The 19,993-nt window shown below is 50.5% G+C and overlaps 1 protein-coding gene across 1 annotated transcript in view; it reads left to right on the forward strand.

Annotated features, from left to right (window-relative positions):
* The window catches only part of Mindy4b (MINDY family member 4B), a 28,766-nt gene extending 23,805 nt beyond the window's left edge, over window positions 1-4,961 (forward strand). Inside the window, exons 11-12 of the mRNA XM_077793990.1 lie at window positions 3,503-3,683; window positions 4,819-4,961. Coding sequence (XP_077650116.1) covers window positions 3,503-3,683; window positions 4,819-4,961 — 324 coding nt within the window. The remainder of the gene's footprint in view (window positions 1-3,502; window positions 3,684-4,818) is intronic.
* Window positions 4,962-19,993: the final 15,032 nt, after the last annotated feature.

Below are 19,993 nucleotides of genomic sequence, written 5' to 3' on the forward strand. Positions count from 1 at the left end.
GTGATATTTATGTACTGTACTGATAACAAAAACCTAACCTAAGAAAGGTCTCTGAGTTTGAAAGGACAGCTCGTGCTCTCTGTCATCGGGGCTGTGTTGCCCGGTGGCCTGTCCTCTCCCGCCTCTGTCTTTCCCAACTCCATCTCTTCTGATTCTGCAATCCAACTGCAGAGACTACAAAAACACTTGTCTTTCAACCCAATGTCACAGCCCAGTGGGTGACATTTAAAAAAAAGAAAGAGAGAAGATGGAGCTGTCATTTGTTGACATGGCAAGCCCCCCAGAGCCCACCAGACTGACAGTTCCTGCAGGACGGGGCCAGCTCCCTGCAAGATGAGGCTCTATTTTGAAGCTTCCCTGTTACTTTCCTATTGGAGGATTCAGGTTTGTTTGTGAGGTTCCAGTACCTAAGCAAGAACATAAAGCAGTTTGAGTCTAACACCATCTGGAAAGCCTTGGGAGGTTCACATTATCCTCACACCTGCCGCTGAGAAGAGAAATCAACTCTCATTTTTGGAAGGGACTGAAGCCATTTAGGTCTGGCCCGAGTTAGTCCCCAGCACCCTGGCAGCACTTGCCACGGTCCCAGCGGTGCCCTTTCCCTCTTTACATTTCCCTTTAGAGAGTTGGTAGGGGAAATCCAACCCTGAAAACCAGTTGGAGCTGTGCTTGCTGCACTCTGCTCTGGGCCTCTGAGACCGCACCCTGCAACCACTGTCCAGTTTGTCTTCACAACATACCTGCAAGCTCGGTGAGGGACGAGACACGGACTCCGTGTTCCAGGTGGCAGAGATGAGAGCAGGGCCGTTAACTGTTATGCTCAGGAATCGTCACCGGGACCCAGAGCAGAAAGTGCAATGTAGCCAACACCTTTCTCCCGTTCAGATTGCCAGCCCGGGGCCTCGGGGACTTGGTCCCAGCAACACGCTCTGAGCACCATCGCTCTAGGCCATGTAATAAAGAATTACATGGACTCAGTTGCGGCCTTCTCTGTGTGGAATCTGTCCATCCTTCTTCCTGTCCTTCCAATGCTACCTTCGTCTGAAGGATGTGTGGTATGTGAAGCTTGGTGGCTGTGTGCACGGCAGCTACGGGCTTATTGCACCAAGAGTGAACCTAAGGAGAAAGGTGTCTTATTTATAGCACCTCTGTATCCCAATTTAATTTCCTGCTCACCATGGCAACATGCACAAATTCAGACTTGGTGGAATCTCACCAATAAAACATACTTGGATCCTGCTTTGGGAGTAGCTGGTAAACGGTGTCTATCCAGCAATACAAATGCTTCAAGTGGAAAATTTCAGTCCAACTGCTCATGTAGGGGGCCATGTCTGACTGGCTTGGGGCAAGAGGTGTTTTGTTGGTTTCTGCAGGACTGGCGTAAGTTGGGTGTATTCTCATGGTCATCTTTAGGCCCCCTCAGGGAGTTAGCTCCCCACACACCATGATGGTCCCAGATGACAGTCCCCTCTCCACCACATCTCCCCAGGTAGCCTTGGAGTCTGCCTGCCCAGGGGACAGCTGATCACCATGGGGGGCCGGAGGTGGCTGTACTTGGACTACATCATTTTCCTCCTCCTTGAACAATATCTGGGGTAACTTTGAGTTCAGGAAAGAAGCTGTGGCCTGAGGTGGCAATGCGTGGATGTGGGCCTGGAGAGGTGCCGTTGAAGTTTGCCTCCTTATGATGATTCTATGAAATGATGTTCCGTAAGTGCATGTTTTGTTTCATCCATCCAGGCATAATGTACAGGGACTTCCATTGACTTGAAGCCAGCCAGAATGTCCACCTGAAATTCCAGTGGAATGACAGTTGGTGACAAACAGCCCTCTCTCCATCTCCCAGTTTATCCACGTTTTCCAACCTTAGCAATTCCATGTCCTTCGTATTGTGTTTTGATTATACATGATCGTAATGCAGGGAGAGCAGCAAGAAACCTAAGAAAGGTGGCTTATTGTGTTCCTGACGACAAGTTTCAAGTGAGCTGCAACTTGGGCTGGACGCGTGATCCCAGTCACCAGGGGAGCTTCAGCAGCACATGCTGCTGCATTCTGACCAGCCCCAGGCCCACACCCACGCCCATGCCCACTGAATATTCGGGTATGTGAGACACTCAGTGGGCCTCAGCCAGGAGGAGGAGGAGAGGAGCACCCACCAGGAGCACGTTCTGACTGAGGTGCTGGTTCTAAGACCACCAACTAAAGCTAAGATCATTTCCTTAAAGCACGGTAATAGAATCTTTCTCCAGTAGCTAAAAGCAAAATGCTTAAAGACGAAAGCCTCTCTGATTCATCCACTCACCCACAACTGAAGAGCGTGAACAGAAGAAAATGAAGGAATTTGAACAGAACTATTGAGAAATCAAAATGTCAAGTTATTAGCCTTTAATACTTGGGTTTACAGAGCATGTAATAATTTTCCAAAGCTGGATATTCTATAAAATAGAATTTGTTCCTGAACAAAGAGTAAACTCTGAGGACTGAGAAGAAAAAAAACCAAAATGGCAATGTTGGTCCTCCCATTGTAGGATAGAGCCAAGCTAGAGGGGGCGGGGAAGGAGGTCTCGAAACTTCTGGGCACTGTGTGGAAATCATTGTTTATCTCTTTAAGTAGAAGCTAAATTGTCCTTAATATTTTAAAAAATTGTCTTTATGAATTCTGAAGGAAGTCTTTTTCAAAATAGGTGTTTCCCCAAGTCTTTAATCAAAATGTAACTATTTTTTTATAGAAATACACTACCATATCCTGGTACCTCCAGGGCCATTGAAATACTCGGGCCACTGCTCCTGCCCCTTGGCCCCGCCGTGTGCTGGGTGTGAGGCTAGTCACCAGCCGTGGGAATTCAGGCACTGACAGTTGCCTGGAGGAAACAGAAAACAAGCTGGTTAAACCAGTGAACATGGTGTCACGTGGGGTATGACCAGACGCCGCCCTCGAGGACACCTTCCCAGCTAGAATAGCCGGGAGCCTGCTGCGTGTGCCGTGGTCTGCGGCCCACTGCCGTAGCTTTCCCCTGCCTGCTAAGCATCTCTCTTGTGCAGCTGAAGTGGTGAGCAGACATCCGGCCACCTGCTGAATGAAATGCTGTCCTGTCTTGGGAACAGAGCAGAGGCCCTCCTCAGTGACAGAGTCAGGGTTCTCTGACCCCACCCTGCACTCCCATCCTGGGCTGTTCTTTACCTCGCCTTAAATCCAAATGAAGACTCCTCCACCCCTCCACGAGGCCACCAAAAGCAGTTTGAGAATATAATCCATTAGAGAGAAACTGCAGCGTCCCCCTTGCCCCACAGAAATGCAGAATCCTGCCTGAGGACACGAGCTGGTCCCTGAGGAGGACTCAGGCTGGGCCTCACAACACAGCACACACCACCCCGCACAGGTGCACACACACACACACACACACACAGAGAGAGAGAGAAAGAGAGCGCCTCCAAGTGATGGTGCCCTGCCTCTGTGGGGTGGTGAGGCCCACATTTCCTCTCCTGCCCCTCTCCCCTGCAGGTGGGCAGCATGCTGAAGACCCCCAGATTCCCCATCTGGCTGTGTAACATCAATGGAAACTGCAGCGTCCTTTTTTGCACAAACAGGCAGCTCTTATCAGACTGGAAAATGGAGCGTGTCTTTGATCTGTACCTCTACAGTGGTCAGCGCTCGCAGAGGAGGCCCTCGCATCTTACCGTAGGTGAGCACTTCAGACCTGGGCCTGCGGGCTCTGCTGGGCCCACAGAGACGCAGCGGCCATTGGTTAACACCTGTGTGGTAGTCACGCTGGCTCTGCAGGAAAGTGCTCGGGCTCAGTCCTGAAAGGAAGCCCGGCACAATCCCACGGGTCTAAACCCAGCCTTCAATGTGGGCATTCTACACCCTGGAAAAGGAAAGGGGCGCGGTAGGAAAACACAAAGAAACAAACAACTTAGGTACTAGAAAACACAAAGGGCAAAGAGGCAACTTTCCAAACAGCCTTGTCCAGGACTTTTTATTTTTGCAGTATGTAATGCCTGAAGAGAGACATTTAAAAAAGAAGAGAAGGGGAAAGTGGGGAGAGGGAGTTCCAACTGGCCGATTCTGTGTCACAACCAGACATCAGGTGATCATCCAGCGACAAGATCAGACAAACTAGGGGTGCATTTCTGTTCAGACTAGCTCAGAAGGCACCTTGGAGGGCTTGCCCTGGGCCAGAGTCTGGCTGGCCACAGGAAAGCCCTTGGGGGATGAGGCACAGTCCCCACCATCCTCATGAGGTCCTCCTCACCACTCTGTCGTGCACTGGCCCTCGGACTCGGTCCTGAAGCAGGCAGGCTGGAGTCTGTATCGGGCAGCCCTGGCTCTCTCTCTGGAGCCTGGCCATATCCCAGTCAGCACTGGGCACCATATCCTGGCATTACATCATCCTCCATTACTGTCACTGACTTGGAAAAGTAACCGAGTGACCATCTTATCTGTGCAGCTTCTAATTCTTTTTCTTTAATTGTGAAAAACACATATTAGCCCATTTAATTTAGGGTGATATTGACAAGATGTTCCTTAAAATATATTGCCATTTCTAATTTAACTTTCCTCTTTGAGGAAGCCACGGTGTTTTTATTAGCTCGCAGGCAGCCCACACATTCTGTTCTGGGCCCTGTGTTGAAAGCTCCCCTCACATTAACCCATGCGACTCCCCAGAGTCCCCCGGGGTGGGTGCGGGCCTCCCTCCACTTCCCCAGCTCTAAAGCCTAGGCCCACCTCCTGCCCAGCCTCCCTCTTCTCCGTCTGTCCTGGCCTCCTCGGGAAGGGTGTACATGGGTCGGGGTAGACGCTGGTGTTCCTTCCCCCAGATACACACTCCCATCACTGGGAGAGGGGCGGACGTGAAGACGGACACAGACCCGGAAGACGGTTCTCTCCCCTGGAGATGGCAATCAGAACCAAGTGGAGAGAGGCCACCATCACCTGGAATGGGACTGGTCCCTTTTTCTAAAGAGAAAACCAGGTTGTGCGATAAAGTCTAAGTCTCTGAACTGTTGGGGTGCAAAAGCTAGGGTGGGTGTGGGTGATTTCTACATTCCCGACATGAGCGCCATTGAAATTACCACGAGTAGCCTTTGGTTTTCTCCCTGCTAAGTCCCCCCCTCCATCCCGGCAGTGCCATCGGCATTGGCATCATAGAGAAACAGCGCTCGCACCAGGGTCTTCCCAGCAGGCCCTCAGCTCCTTAACCTCACGCCTTCCTTTCACCCAAAGGACGATAGGAAGCCTCTCCTGCGCCTGCTCTTTCCAAGTTCCTCTTCTGCTCTGGTTCTTCATGGGGACTACGGGAGCAGGCAGCCAGTTTCCATTTGGGGGTGATGTCATCGGCAGTACGTCATCCCCTCTCAGTCATGGCAAGAACACAAGCCTTCTCGGAGACTCCTGGCAGGGGGACCGTTCCCCTCCAAGGACACACTCGCCTGCCCACGTGGGCAAGTTCTTGTCCTCAAATGGTAAACGGGCTCCTTGGGCTGGAAGGGAGCTCCTCCTGGTGGGCAGGCTGCTCTGGCCAGGTGCAGGGGCACCAAGTGGTCAAGGGGAGCCTGCCAGGAGACACCCTCTTTCCATTGCGGTATTGCTGCATTCTTTCCAGTGTTAAATTTGTTTCTTTTTCATAAGATAAATATTAATGATATCAATAAACAAAAACTGAGGCATGTCTTATTCTCTGTAAAATAAGATCCTGGATAAAAATAAAACCTCTCATGTCAGTGTTTACAGAGGAAACCAGTTCTTTTAAGCATGGGGTCCCTCTGTTCTGTTAAGTGCCTTCCTATGTTTTGAAGAGATGGAGTCACACATATTCTTTCTAGAAGATGTCCCTGGGAACCACCTAGACCTTGCTGGTCTGCCAACTCACAGACTCAGGGCTTGGAATTTGGAAACCAAGGGTCAGTTTCCAAAGCACGACTTTTCTGCACTCGTTGTCCACATTAATTATTAAGTGCATTTTCATTTGGCTCCAGAACAATGTTTAACTTAAGGAACATGCAGAAAATGAAACTTCAAGGTGAGTAATAAATTATGTCAAAAGAGGAAGCCAATTTGGCTTGGATTGCTGATTACACTGTCTTTATCATCAGTGTTTTCATTTGGGATTTTTAACACATCGGATAAATGAGTGAGTCCCTACAGACCCCGGTCTTATTTGGTCTTAGACGTAGCCATGTTGCTTTTGCTGAGCTGCTGGCCTGTGAGGGTTTAATGAACACTGGGTTGTTACTTACTCAATGTCCCTCTTGGTGTTGACAGCTGGAAAGCTTGGAGCAGAATTAGGAATCACATTAAGTGCCCTGGTGAGAAGCACTTAACTCTAAGAGATCTCACAGGAGCCTCGGACAATGAGGACATTCCTTTCTACAAGAATGGCCTAGCTAGGAGGCCCACAGCCCTTAGCTCAATCCTGCTCATCCTCTGGGACTGAGCACCAGACACTGGGCAAAGAACAAAGTCAGGGTCTGCAGAGGACAGCAGAATGGCTGTTGGTAGGTGACCAGCAGGTCCCTGGCAGCAGCATAGACCCCACAAAGGCATTTGTAAAGCAGCCTCACCCCTGTTACCATATTCTGTTTCTGCCCTTATTTCCCTTTGAATTTTTAATCTGTTCATAATTTATGTTAGTTTGCCATATTTTTTATGTTGTTGTAATCTCTGTTAAATTATTCCCAGAACAAGTCTATAAATAAGTAAAATAGTGCAGGAAAGATTAAGTACCTATGTTTTATATGTAAAGATATAATAATTATGATATGTAAGGGTATTCATCACTTTGAATGTCAATGTGGGTGAAGATGAGTTTTCCTCTTAGAAGCAGGGCACCCAGCAATACTCGAATTTTTTTGAGATGAAGCTGTATTATTTAGAAGAAGCTAGAAATTTCCTCAGGCTCTGAGTTCACCTTTGAACTTCTGAGTTTTGAGAAAAATGACTCAAATTGTCCTTTTACCTTCTCAGGCTTAAAGCAGGAGAAAATTATTTGCTTGAAAATGGAGATATTAATTTTTCTGAATAGTGACCTAAACCAACTGTGTCTTTAATGGAGCTTGGAGGAGATGGCAAATATTTTTCTTCTGTAAATATTAACATTAGACTATTATGTCCCCCTGCCCCCAAATCATTACTTGTTCTTCAAGGAACAGCATGGATCATGTTTCCAGTATATGCTCACCTGTGTCACAGGCCAGGTAGGACCAGGGCAGGGACAACAGACCTGAGGTTCCCTGTACCTCACCCTGCAGAAATAACAGAGAAGCTGGTGTCACACTGTCCAGATCTGTGCAACCTTTGGCCACACTGTGACCTTGATTCAGGTAGCACACTATGGACACATACGTCAAATGTCGCAATAGCTTTCAGGCCTTGGAGACTAGACCAGCTGTTGGCTCATTCCACCAGGTGGCTTAGCACTCCCCTGTGCCAGGCACTGTGGGGTTCTGGGAAATGCGGGGAGTGAGTCACACACCCCTTCTTCTCCTCCTCGAGCTCCTGTGCTCTTCTTTGATGGCACTAACCTACTTTAGTGGGCACACACTTGGAAACCCGGTGAGCATTCCAAGGGAAGGGACTCTGGACGTGTCCTCTCAGAGTTCAGGACTGGTGGCCAAGAAAGGTGTCTCCCAGGAGGATCTGGAGGCCTGGAGAGGCACCTAGGAGAGCAGACGGGGTGAAGGAACTGGAGCAGCTGCTGAGCTGGGCTGTAGAGCAGGAGGAGGCTGTAGAGCAGGAGGAGGAGGCTGGAGAGAAGGAGGAGGAGGCTGGAGAGAAGGAGGAGGAGGCTGGAGAGAAGGAGGAGGCAGCTCTGGAGAGCAGCAGGAGGCCTCAGACCATGGCGCTGAGGTGCCTGGGAAGATTCTAGAGGCCTGAGAAGATCTGCATTTTGAAAGGTGCCTCAGTGTGGAAAACAGAATAGCAAGAGCCCAGACGGATGCAGAGATCAGCTGGGTGGCCGTCCCAGCGGTGGAGCCAGTGATGGCCAGAGCAGAGGGCTGGTAATTCACACAGACGGAACACCTGTTGGTGACAGCAGAGAAGGCAGGACAGGCCACAGGTGCCAGAGAGAGGGAAGCAGGGGTCTGGAAGGACGTCCAGGCTCCAGTGGGAGCCATGGCAGGTCACACCTTCGCTGTGTTTGGGTGCAGGAAGGGAACAGCAGGCTCAGAGGGGAGGAAATGCCAAGTTCATGTCTTTCACTAACAGGGAGCTGAGAGGAGGGATCAGGAGCATCTAGAGCAGATAAACACACCTGGGAGTCACAGAGAGTGGGTCACAGGATGGCCTGGGGTGGGGTCACATACAGAGAAGACCAGGCAGGCAGAGAGCCAACCCGACGCTGACCCGAGGATCCCAGTGTCCCTCAAGTTCACGAGCCCTGCGGGGAGGCCGGAGAGATAGCCAGGAGGCAGGAGGAAGCCCGAGGTGAACTCAACTGAACCATGGCAGGCATTCCCCTGCCCATGCTGGGGGAGGAGGCAGGCCCGGGAGAGAGGAGGAAAGCTCTTCCCAATCCAAGCCCCCAGCCAGAGCTGGGGGCCAGGCACAAGGCCTGGACCAACACTGGGGAACCCAGCCAGGTGACAGAGAGCTTCGAGGAGCCCAGATACCACGAGGAGAAGGTAAGGCTGGGTTTCCCTGGTTATGACAGCATCGTGCTGGACTAAGGTGATAACCCCAGCCTGCCTTTCTCTGGGCGAGAGAGGGATCTGCCTCACCCCAGGGGACTTCCCAACACCTGGAGAAGCCAGTCCTACAGTGGGAGGGCCTCCGGAGGAGCCCAGAGCGACAGACCAGCAAGGAGTAGCCAGGGCCCAGCTGAGGGCACAGCTGACACAACAGGAAACGCAGCAGAAAAGCCTGGTCTCAGGGGAGGCCACCTAGTGGACAAAGGCAGGTAACACCACTGCCCGCAGGCTGACGCCAGAGCAAAAGGCCACCCCACCTCAGGAGAAAATGGCAGTGACAATGGAGCACATTTTGGCATAAAAACAAAAGGTATTGGTGGCCATCAGGAGCTATCTAAATAAAAGGTGACTTTGGGAAATAACTGTGTTAAAAAGCCATCAGAGAGGATCACCTTGAATGAATTCGAACAGTTATTTTCAGAGAACGGGTTTAAACTTAACCGTGTTGAATGTGTTCATATCACATCTCTGTCCGAGAAGGGCCTGGGGTGGCTGATAGCTGTGAACCTCGTGGAGAAATTGGTATCTTAAGTAGCTATTGCTCTTTCTCCAGTGGTTAAACCAACAACACCCCAAACCAACCAACAAAAAAACCTTTCCACCACTGTCCACAAGGTGGAGCTCTGAGAGAGGCTTCATCAATCTCTCCCCAGCCAAACCGTCCAAGGCAGGATGGCAATTCAGTAACACGCACGCACACAAATACTCACAGACCCAGGGTGTCTATAACATTGGTGTGGTGGATGCTTAGTCTTCGAGACACCTAGGATTGGGATCCCTGACCACAGGGGCAGGACAGCTCTGAGGGAGGCACCCTCCCCTGCTCCATTCTACCCAGGTGGCTCCATGTCCACAGCCGCCTCCCTCCTAGACACCGTAGCCTGTCTCACCTGGCTTCTTGTCCCCTTCCAATCCTTGCTCCACAGGATAATCAGTGATCCTTTACAGAGTCAAGTCTGATTATGTGATAGCAACTCCCATCATGGTCACTAGTATGCACTTAGGACAAAATACCCAAAACTTCGCAATTTCTGCAACAGCCTGCAGGATTTGGCCCCTGCCCCATCTCATGCCAGACTCACCCGGGGCACTCCCTCAGATCTCAGCTTAAGCCACCTCTGCCTCCACCTCCATTCCCATTAGGCCCCAGTGCCTGTCTCGGCACCTGGCCCTTTGCCTGCCACTCTCTGTGATTGGCAGTTGCGTTCTCATTTGTGTGCTTATGAGCTAAACACCCAGCTGCCCACTGACCAGCCAGGCTCAAACAAGGCCGTCTCCAGATCCTTTTACATACTTCAACGTTATCAAGGATCCCAAAGGGCTTTTATTTACCTGGGTTAGATCTACTGACCTTTATTCCATTAGAAATCAAAACAAAAATTGGCTATTATTTAATTTAAAATAATAAAACTTAATACATACTAACCCTTAAAGGTATGTATGAGACACAACTATATTTTCCAAAGGAAAAAAAGTCATGAAAAGAGGCATTATTTTACATTTCCATAAACATTGGGGGTTTTTTATTTATTTTTTGTTGTTTTTTGGTGTGGTGCTAGGGATTGAACCCAGGACCACACTCATGCTAGGCAAGTGCTCTGCCTCTGGGCTACATCCCCCAGCCCCTTTTTCAACTTGATTTTGAGACAGGCTCTTGCTAAGTTACTCCTCCAGCCTCCCGAGGAGCTGTGATTGCGAGGGAGCGCCACTGCGCCCTGCCCTTAAACCCTCAGTGGTCAGCTTAAAACAGGACAGCTATATTCTCACTTCTGCCTCCTCATTCCAACTGTTGTGATATGTTCTTTTAGTTGAAAAATATGAAGAAAATTGGCCTCCGATATTTAAGGAAAAGGAAGGAGGAATTTGATGGCTCTGTGGCTCTCCCTTGATACTACACCAAAACCCTGTAGTTGTCATTTCTTAAGGGTCAGTTGCAACATGGAAACTGAAATCACCTGGATGAACTTTGCAAGTCTGTCCCATAAAAATCCATGAATGTATCTGGCACTTTGAATGGATCTTTCCCAGGCATTGGTCATTTGGGAAATATTGCCTCATCAAATTATGAAGAACATTACATGTTACAATTTAATACCAAAAACTTCATGTTAGTAACTTTTACCACAGTCTCCTCAGAGAAGTCTTGGAGTATTAGAAACTGACCCCGGGTATGTCACAGGACTGGCAAATCAGACATACAGGCTTTATTCTAAGAAAAAAATCCCAGGCTGGTGTTTATTGTTATTGTTGTTATCTGTTAATTCTCTCACCTAATGGTGCATAATTTTTTTTAGAGAAAAATCTGATTTTCTTGTGAAATTTTCTATGAAAAAAAAACCCCAACACTCAAAGCAGACAGATGCACAGCTTCGCTGCACAGAGCAGAGTTGGGGACCCGTGTCTCCATTCCCACCCACGTGACCCATCAACCTTTCCTTAAATCTTGTAGCTCCCTGGCAAGCCACAAGCACCCGCTGTCCTTGCCTGTGGAACTACTCAGATTTATTTTGGTGGGAGAAATCAACACAAACTGGCTTTCTTGTGAAAGAGGAAAGCGCTGACTCCCTCTTTGACAGGCCCAGGAGCAGCCTGCTCCTCAGCACCGAGGGGTGGAGGCAGTCCAGCATTGTCACTGGACCTGGCCTCCCCTGCTTCTCGGCTCTTCGGTCTGTCTCCTTTCAAAGACAAGCCCCCTCCGACTAGCAAGATGTCCACCTGTCACGGTTTGGATGTGGGGTGTCCCCCAAAGCTCCTGTGTGACACAGCACAAGACCCTGAGCCTGATCAGTGTGCTAACCCTGATAGGGGTTACTGGGGGGACTTGGAGGTGGGGGGTGTGGCTGGAGGAGCTGGTCCCTGGAGGCCTGCCACTGGGGTTGGTATTTGGGAGTGGTGAGGAGAGCTCTCCTCTCGCTCTGCTTCCTGGTGCTGCTTTCCTTTGCCACACCCTCCCATGATGCTTTGCCTCACCTGGATCCCAGAGTGTGGAGTCCACTGAGACCCCCGAAACCACGAGTCCCCAAGTAAACTTCTCCTCCTCTAAAATTATTCTTGTTGGGCCTTTTGATCACAGCAGCAGAAAAAAAAAAAAAAGCCGACTAAACACCCCCCAAACCCCAGAGCTTTCTCTTTCCAGCCTCTTCGGTGGAAAAAGCAACTCCCCCCAACTACACCACGGAGCCCTGATCATGCTCCTGCACCTGCACCGGTCTCTGTGGCCAGGGAGGGATAATCTTGGTGTGGTCATTCTCTAGTCACCTCAGCTTCCTGGAACTGGGGATGGACTCCACTCCACCCACATGCTTTTGACTGAGAACAGAATGGACAATGGACGGTCAGTGTGTTCTTTGAGGAAGGCGATTGAATCTAGGCTTCAACCTCTGTGCCCACCCTCAAGACTTCTGGCTCTGGCCTCCCCATTCCCCAGGGCCACTCCAGTCCCTGCTTTGGCTTCCTGTGCCCAGTTCTTGGTAGCACCCACGGATGATGACCCACAGGCAGACTGAAGCCTCAGCAGAACCCAGGGCAGGCTGCAGGCAAGCAAGACCCTGTTTGCAGGAGCCAAGACCTGATCCCAGGCCAGGAGCAGGCGGTGAGCCCCAGGTGGGTGGGGGTGCGGACAGAGCCAGGTGGAAGCCATGGGGTCCGCGTTACACAAGGAAGTGGGGTGGATGGTGCTACCCCCACAGGCTTGTATCCCCACTCACTTTAAAATTGCTCCATCCCTCCTGTGCACAGTAAGACTGCAGACTAGGCTTAGGATCAGACTTTGCCATTTTCTAAGAAACACACCACAGAATAAAAAAGGGTAATGCTTAACAGGCAGTAGCTTGGGGATCGCCTTTACTCACCAAAGTCCTACACATGGACACAATTTTAACACTCAACACAGCTTAAAACTCTGATAACTTGTCTTGAAAGAATAGAAGGGGCGGGGGGCGGGCTGCACAATCTCCTAATACTGAAAACCTTGTGGTGATACATGAGCAAACTTTGAAAGGCTAATGTACCTGTTCCAACCTCCTGAAAGAAGTGCATGGGAGTTTCCAGTCTGCACATTCTCACTGATACCTGCACCACTCCATGGGTGACTGTGCCACACTGTGGCAGGTCCCTGGTGATGGATGAAGTTGAGCACTGTCCATGTGGTTTTGGTCCTTGTTCTCTCTCATGTCCCGTGTCTGCTTTTCTACTGGGCTGTCTCAATTTAGTAGCTGATTTGTAAGATTTTTTTGCTTTTTCTGAGGGGACTGTACGTATGGCAAACATCTTCTTCTCTATGGACCTTTCACTCTGTGAATGTCTTTTGATAAAAAGATGCTCTTATTTTGGTGTAAATTTGTACAGCGACTTTGAAAAGGGGTTCTGCTCCCAAGAACCAAAACCTGGAAACAACCCAATGCCATCGACAGCAGAATGAATAAGCAGAAACCACAATTCCAGATAATGGAACAGTACGCATCAGTGAGAGTGAATGAGCAACTGCTGTACACAGCAACATGGACAGACCTCATAGCATAACGCAGGGGGAAGAAGACAGACAGGAGACAGTACATGCTGTGTGGTTCCATTTGTATATAATACAAAAAAGGAAAGACCAATCTGTGCTGATTGGTCAGGAGAGTGGTCACCTTTGTGGTCAGTGACTAGGAAAGGTTCAAGTGGGTTGCAAGGTACTAATAGTGTTACATTTCTAAATGTTGGCTACACAGGTATGATCAGTTTGCAAAAAGTTAATCAAAATTATACATTTAAAATGTATGCTTTTTCTATATGGATAATATAGTGAATACAATGATTTTTCTGAAATAGGGCATTTGAAGGTAGACTTATAGGTCATTAAGTCCAGAAGACTTAATGGCCAATTGACTTTTGACAAAGAGGCCAACACAATTCACTGGAATAGCCTTTTGAACAAATGGTAATGGGACCACTGGTGAGGCGCATGCAAAAGCACGAAGTTGGACCCTACCTCACACCATATACAGGCTTTGGCTCAAAGTGGATGATAGGCTTAAATGTCAAAACTGGACTATAAAGTTCTGAGCAAACAATACGCACATAAACCTTTGTTATTTGAGGTCAGTCAGGTGATGTTTTCTTAGATACATAACTAAAAACACAAATGAAAAGTTGAATTTCATCAAAATTAAACTTTTGTATTCAAAGGATGCCAGCAAGAAAAGACAACCTACTGACTCAGAGGAAATATTACATATTTGATAAGAAACTTGTATGCAGAATACATATGAAGAACTCAAAACTCCATAGTAAAAAGACAATCCAATTTAAAAATATCCAAATTATTTGAAAAGACATTTCCCCAAAGGAGATAGACAGTGGCTAACTAAGCATGCGAAAAGATTTCAACCACTAATAACCAATCCAAAGGAGACCTCCTACTGCATCAGGACAACAGGGTCAGCCCTGTGCCAACCACCAGGAATAGGAGGAGGTCCACTCTCTGCCCCCTGCATCCTGAGCCGCAGTTGTACTGTCTGCTCAGACCTGGTCAGATAGGACACGCGTGCACACATTTTGTAAAGCAGATTTGTTACGGATAGGCAGCCAAGGAGAAAAGAAGGGAGAAAAAAAATCACAAACAGCTGGTCCCCCAAGGCTGGGGAAAGCTGGAGTCTCCTCTGAGCACCCACTTACTCTGCAGCAGAGAGACCCAAAGGTGGCCTGCCTGGGTTATGCACCTCAGGGAAGATGATTTGCTGGGCTACAGCATTGAAGAGCTTCCTGCCTCTGGGGAGAGAGGGACCAAGCCCACTGTCCCAGACAGTCCTTCCTCTCCCATCTTGGGATGTTGTATTCCTAACATGTTCTACAGTTCTTCTGAAAACTATGAGCAAGAAGACAGGGAGGGGACCAGGGCTGGTGACAGCTATCTGGGGACCATCCTGCATTAGCCTCAGGGAATTGCAAATCACAACCACAGGAGGTCCACTTTGTACTCTCCAGGGAGGCTGTGATATGAAAGAAGACTATGGGAAGGACAGTGGAGAGAGAGGAACCCTTGGACAATGCCAGTGGAAATGGAAGATGGGGCTGACTTTCGGAGCAGTTTGGTAGTTCCTCAAAATGATAAGAGGAAGTGACCATGTGACCCAGAAATCCTACTCCCAGATATGTACCCAGGAGAAACAAGAACATACATTCACACAAATGTTGGCACCTGTATGTTCCTAGCAGCACTATTTATAATATCCAAAATGCAGAAACATCCCCACAGTCCATCAGCTGATAAGCCAATAAACCAAGTAGTTGTCCATACGGTGCCATGCCATTCAGCAACAGAGAGGAATGGCTCACCCGCATGACCGCACCATGCTGCTCCAGCATGGACAAACTTCAGAGAATTACACCACGTGGAAGACCAGATTCTGTATGAACTCATATGGAGAAAATTATCAAAATAGGCAAATCTAGAGAGGCAAATCCAGGGTAGTGAGTATCCAGGCTGGAGGAAGGAGTGGCAGGCAAGGGTGGGGGGAAGATGGGAAGAGGCTGGGGCAGTGCAGTGCTTCTTTTCAGATGATAAAAACATTCAAATTAGATTATAGGGATGGTTGCATAGCCCCACAAATCCATGAAAAATATTAAATAGCGTACTTTAAGCAGCTGAACTTAATGGAATATAAAATGCATCTCAATCTGCTTTTTAAAATGGGCTATTTACTAGGGGTGCTGACGGCGTTCATTGGAAGGCAAACAGTAGGTGGTAGGATCTGATGGGTCGAAGGGATGAAGTGCACTCCTTTAACCAGCGTCATTGTGTGTCACCAGGCCAAGGGGTGGGGAAAGTCTCACCGCCATCCCCTCTACCCAGTGCTGCCATGTAGTTTCCTAAAAGAAACTGGTGTGAGGTCTGTTTCACATCCTAAATCAAACCTCCACTCTTGACCAAGTCCCTTCACCTCTTTTGGCTTTCTTGAGCAGGGTTGGAGCTCCACAGGAGGGAGCCCTGGCCCCTTCCTCTCCCCAGGACACGTGCCCCTCCTGTCCTAGTGCCCGCACCTGCCAACCACCACCCCTGTGAGAAGTGCTGCAGGGCACACAGGGTTACCACACAGCCGCAGCCCAAGAGCCCGCACCTTCAGAGACTAATCAGACTCACAGGCAGAAGGACGGGGCACTGGGCAGAGCAGCAGTTGTCGGGGGTGGGGGTGGGGGGCACCTGCTTGACTGCTGCTTACAAGCCCGACAGAGTTACTCGCTGAGCAATTTAAAGTCACAGGGAGTGCGGGGGTGTGCAGATGAGCCAGCCAAGGGAGCTCAACTGTCACTGTACAAAATAAAATCGCCCTTCCCTTGGGTGGCTGCGGGCGTCTCAGAATGCAAATAGGCTGGACCTGGGAGGTGTGGGTGTGTGTGTGTGCCTTGTCTTCTCTGCACGGAGAGCCCAACTCAGAACCACATGTTGTGCTCCAGAGCTTGAATTTCAGGGTAATAAGAAGCAGAAGGTTGCTAAGTGCACATGACGGTCATTTCTGCATGGTTCGTAGCTGCCCCGGCTATTCGGAATCTGTCCCATACAGTGAGATTCCCACTTAGAAAAGAAATGGTACACCAAGGGAAATCCTCGATGCTCATGATGACTCGGTCACTTCTGCCTGTGCACTCAGGGCTAGCTGCTAGAGGAAAAGTATAGTTATGCAAGAACTTAATAGGTTCAAGGAAATAAGACATGCATCTGGATACATCAGTGTCCTGCTTGTCTTCTCCTGCCACGCCACGGTCAACAGAAAGAACGTCACACCAAGTGAGTGGGGTTTCACCCGGAAGAAGCCATCACAGCTGAAGTCACTGGCGCCAGCTGGGTGCCTCTGATCCTGTTTCCTCTGGTCATGGTGTCAGATTCCACAGGTGAAGGGCTCAGTCCCCAAGACTGCCCCTCCCCTTAGCTTAGATGCCAGTCATAAGCCCAGCTACAAGTCGGGGTTCCTCCAGGCTGCTTCCTTAGGCTTGGTTCCTTGGCTCACAGAATTCAGGGGAGGCGTCTACTTTGATTGACAGGATTATTACAGAGGACAAGACGAAGGTCTCAGATGCAGAGTTGCACAGGCAGGTTAGGGGAAGGGTGCAGAGCAGGATCTAATGGGGCGAGGTCAGGGGAGGGGTGCAGAGCAGGATCTAATGGGCTACGTGGGGAGCCCCCGCCAGGTAGCTCCATTCCTGTCCTTCTGGGTCCCTTTGTGTAGGGACCTTCTTCCGGGGCATGAGGCAGAACCCTTTGGAATGAGGGGGCTTATGACCCTCTGCCAGCATGGGCCAGAGGCGGTTCTCATGTCCAGCTCCAAGACCGAAAGGCTAAGGGGTGGGAGGATGGCAGGGCCTGGGATCTGCCTCTAGCTCCCCTGGCCTGTCCTGGTGAGGGGGTTTTGAGCCAGGAACTGTGACAGAATTCTAGATATATGTCACATGATCACAAACAGCCTCTGACCACCTGTTTGGCTCTCAGTGTGACCCCCTGTCCACTGATAGATTGCCAAACACCCGTTGGACAGTCGTTCTGACCCACAGGCCATGCCGGGCTGTCTTGCTTTGCTGTTTTGTTCTGCTGTTTGTTGTCCCAGCTCCTCTTCCTGGACAGCTGTCCAGAGATCTCTGATGGTTTTGTCTGTGTGGAGTCTGCTGCCAGGAAATAACTCACACCCCCAGGCCTTCTGCCCCTCCTCCTTGTCACGCAGGGCCTCTGGAGTCTCCTCTCGGCTCCAACATGCCTCCTGTCCCTCAGCAGCATGGACGGAAGGTATCCTTTGGTGGTCTGTAGGCAGAGGCGAGGTTGAAGAGTGTATGTGGGAGGCATGGGTTGGGGAGAGCTGAGTGGGGAAAGCTGGGTGGGAAGAGTTGGGTGGGGGAAGCTGGGTGTGGGAGAGCTGGGTGGAGGGAGAGCTGGGAGGGGGGAGATGGGGGGGGAGAGCTGGGTGGAGGGAGAGCTGGGTGGGGAAGCTGGGTGTGGGAGACCTGGGTGGAGGGAGAGCTGGGAGGGGGGAGATGGGGGGGGAGAGCTGGGTGGGGAGAGCTGGGTGGGGAGAGCTGGGTGAGGAGAGCTGGGTGTGGAAGAGCTGCGTGGGGGGAGATGGGTGGGGGGGAGAGCTGGGTGGGGAGAGCTGGCTGGGGGGAGATGGGTGGGGAGAGATGGGTGGGGAGAGCTGGCTGGGGGGAGATGGGTGGGGAGAGATGGGTGGGGAGAGCTGGGTGTGGGAGAGATGGGTGGGGGGAGAGCTGGGTGGGGGGAGATGGGTGGGGGGGAGATGGGTGGGGGGAGAGCTGGGTGGGGAGAGCTGGGTGTGGGAGAGATGGGTGGGGGAGAGATGGGTGGGGGGAGATGGGTGGGGGGAGATGGGTAGGGGGAGCTGGGTGTGGGAGAGCTGGGTGGGGGGAGCTGGGTGGGGGGAGATGGATGGAGGGGAGCTGGGTGAGGGAGAGCTGGGTGTGGGAGAGCTGGGTGTGGAGATATGGGTGGGGAGAGATGGGTGGAGAGAGCTGAGTGGGAGAGAAAGTGGGCCGGAGCTCCAGGGCGTCACAGGAGCAGTGAGAGCCATCCAGCGGCCTGGCCAGGGTGCACTCCTTACAGAAAACCACGGCAGAATCTCCTTGGGCAGAAAAGCTGTAACGAGTCTACCTCGTCATTTTGTAAGAAAAAATGTTTCCTTCCCGCGCTTCGGTTTTCTCATTTTTGATTAACTACAGCCCCCAACCTATTTCTAAAAACCACTAGGAATAGAGCAATATGTTGAGTACTTTAGGGCTCTTTGAGACAATAGCAAAGTGATCTTCAAGGAAAGAATCAGTGATTTGAACTTTAGATTGTTTATTAGTTAAAATCTAGGAAAAAATAATTTAAATAAAAATCCTGCCTTGAGCAAAAAAGTTAGTTGAAATTTGTTATATGTTTTTGAATACAATAAGCCCAAGCCCCCTAAGGACGAAGCTTTGCAGGGTCCGGTGTCCCCTAGCGTTGCTGTTCAGGGCCCTGCTTCACCCATGGTCTCCCTCCTTCCCACTCCCACCTTGCCAGTTGTAAAAGTGCTAATTACCAAATTACAAAAGCAAGTATTTCACACCTGAAAGTCCTGACCGTGAGTCTGGTGCTGTTAAACCATAAGAAACATTCTGGCTGTGACCTAATTCCTATGAAATGAGAGATGTGTCACCTGGCGAATCATCACCAGAAATTAAGTTTGCTATTAAGGTGTTACAGGGGATGGCTTGTGTGCAGCTCAGGAGGGAGGAGATGGCTGCTGTCAAAGGCCAGAAAGCAGAATTCAACACGAGTGGCAGGGGGTTCAGACTTGTGGAAAGGCCAATGTCCACTCGGACAGCACCAGTCCTCCCCGGGGCTCCTGCACCTGAGCCCCTCCCTCACTCCAGGAGCCTCGCCTCTCTTCCTCCCAGCACCCTTAGCAACCTGAGCATCAGGTCAAATCCCAAGAGGCCTCTGCCACTGCAGAGGAGGTTAAGACCTACCCAGGAGTCCCCCCACCCAGGACCCCATGGGCTTCCTCCCTGGTTGATTGAAACCCCCACTTAAAAAGAGCCTCTGTGTAGAGGAAATACTGAGAGTCAGAGAGAACAACTCCTAGAAAAAGCACAACAGGTTTCCAAACCAACTCACCTCTGCCACCGTGTTTCTTAGCTCATAATCAAAATAGCACTAGAGTGCATGTAAGTGGGCACCAGGTTTGTGACGTGCTCTCCCAGGCATCAGCTATGGCAGGCCATCCAAGACCCTGATGGCAGATTTGGCAGCCTGATTTCCAGGTGAGGAAAACAGGGAAAGTCAGCAAGCTCCCTGCAGTCTTTCTTGGTAGTGAACTCAGAGCGGGACTTGGGTACTGAGATGTGTGTTGAGTTGGGTGTTGAGCTGAGTGCTGAGCTGGGTGTTGAGCTGGACACTGAGCTGGGTGTTGAGCTGGGTGCTGAGCTGAATGCTGAGCTGGGTGTTGAGCTGGGTGCTGAGCTGGGTGCTCAGTTGGGTGTCGAGCTGGGAGCTGAGTGGGGTGCTGAGCAGGGGGCTGAGCTGGTGTCCAGCCAGCACTAGGCCCCCACATTTCCCATTGCCCTGCTGCCCAGCACTGCTCCATCAGTAGAGGCTCAAAGCTCTCAGGTGAAGGGAGGCAGGGAGAGGCCAGCCCACCTTCTCCATGGGTCCTCAGACCAGGGTGCTGACCCTGCCTCTAAATGGCCCACTCTGAGACATGAGGAGTGACAGGAAGGGCCCCATTCCAAGCCGGGCATGGCATGCCATCTCTCAGAACCTGCACGGCACCCTCTGGAGTCCCTGCAGGTCTGG

Source organism: Urocitellus parryii, chromosome 2 (genome assembly GCF_045843805.1).
Source record: "Urocitellus parryii isolate mUroPar1 chromosome 2, mUroPar1.hap1, whole genome shotgun sequence".
NCBI lineage: Eukaryota > Metazoa > Chordata > Mammalia > Rodentia > Sciuridae > Urocitellus > Urocitellus parryii.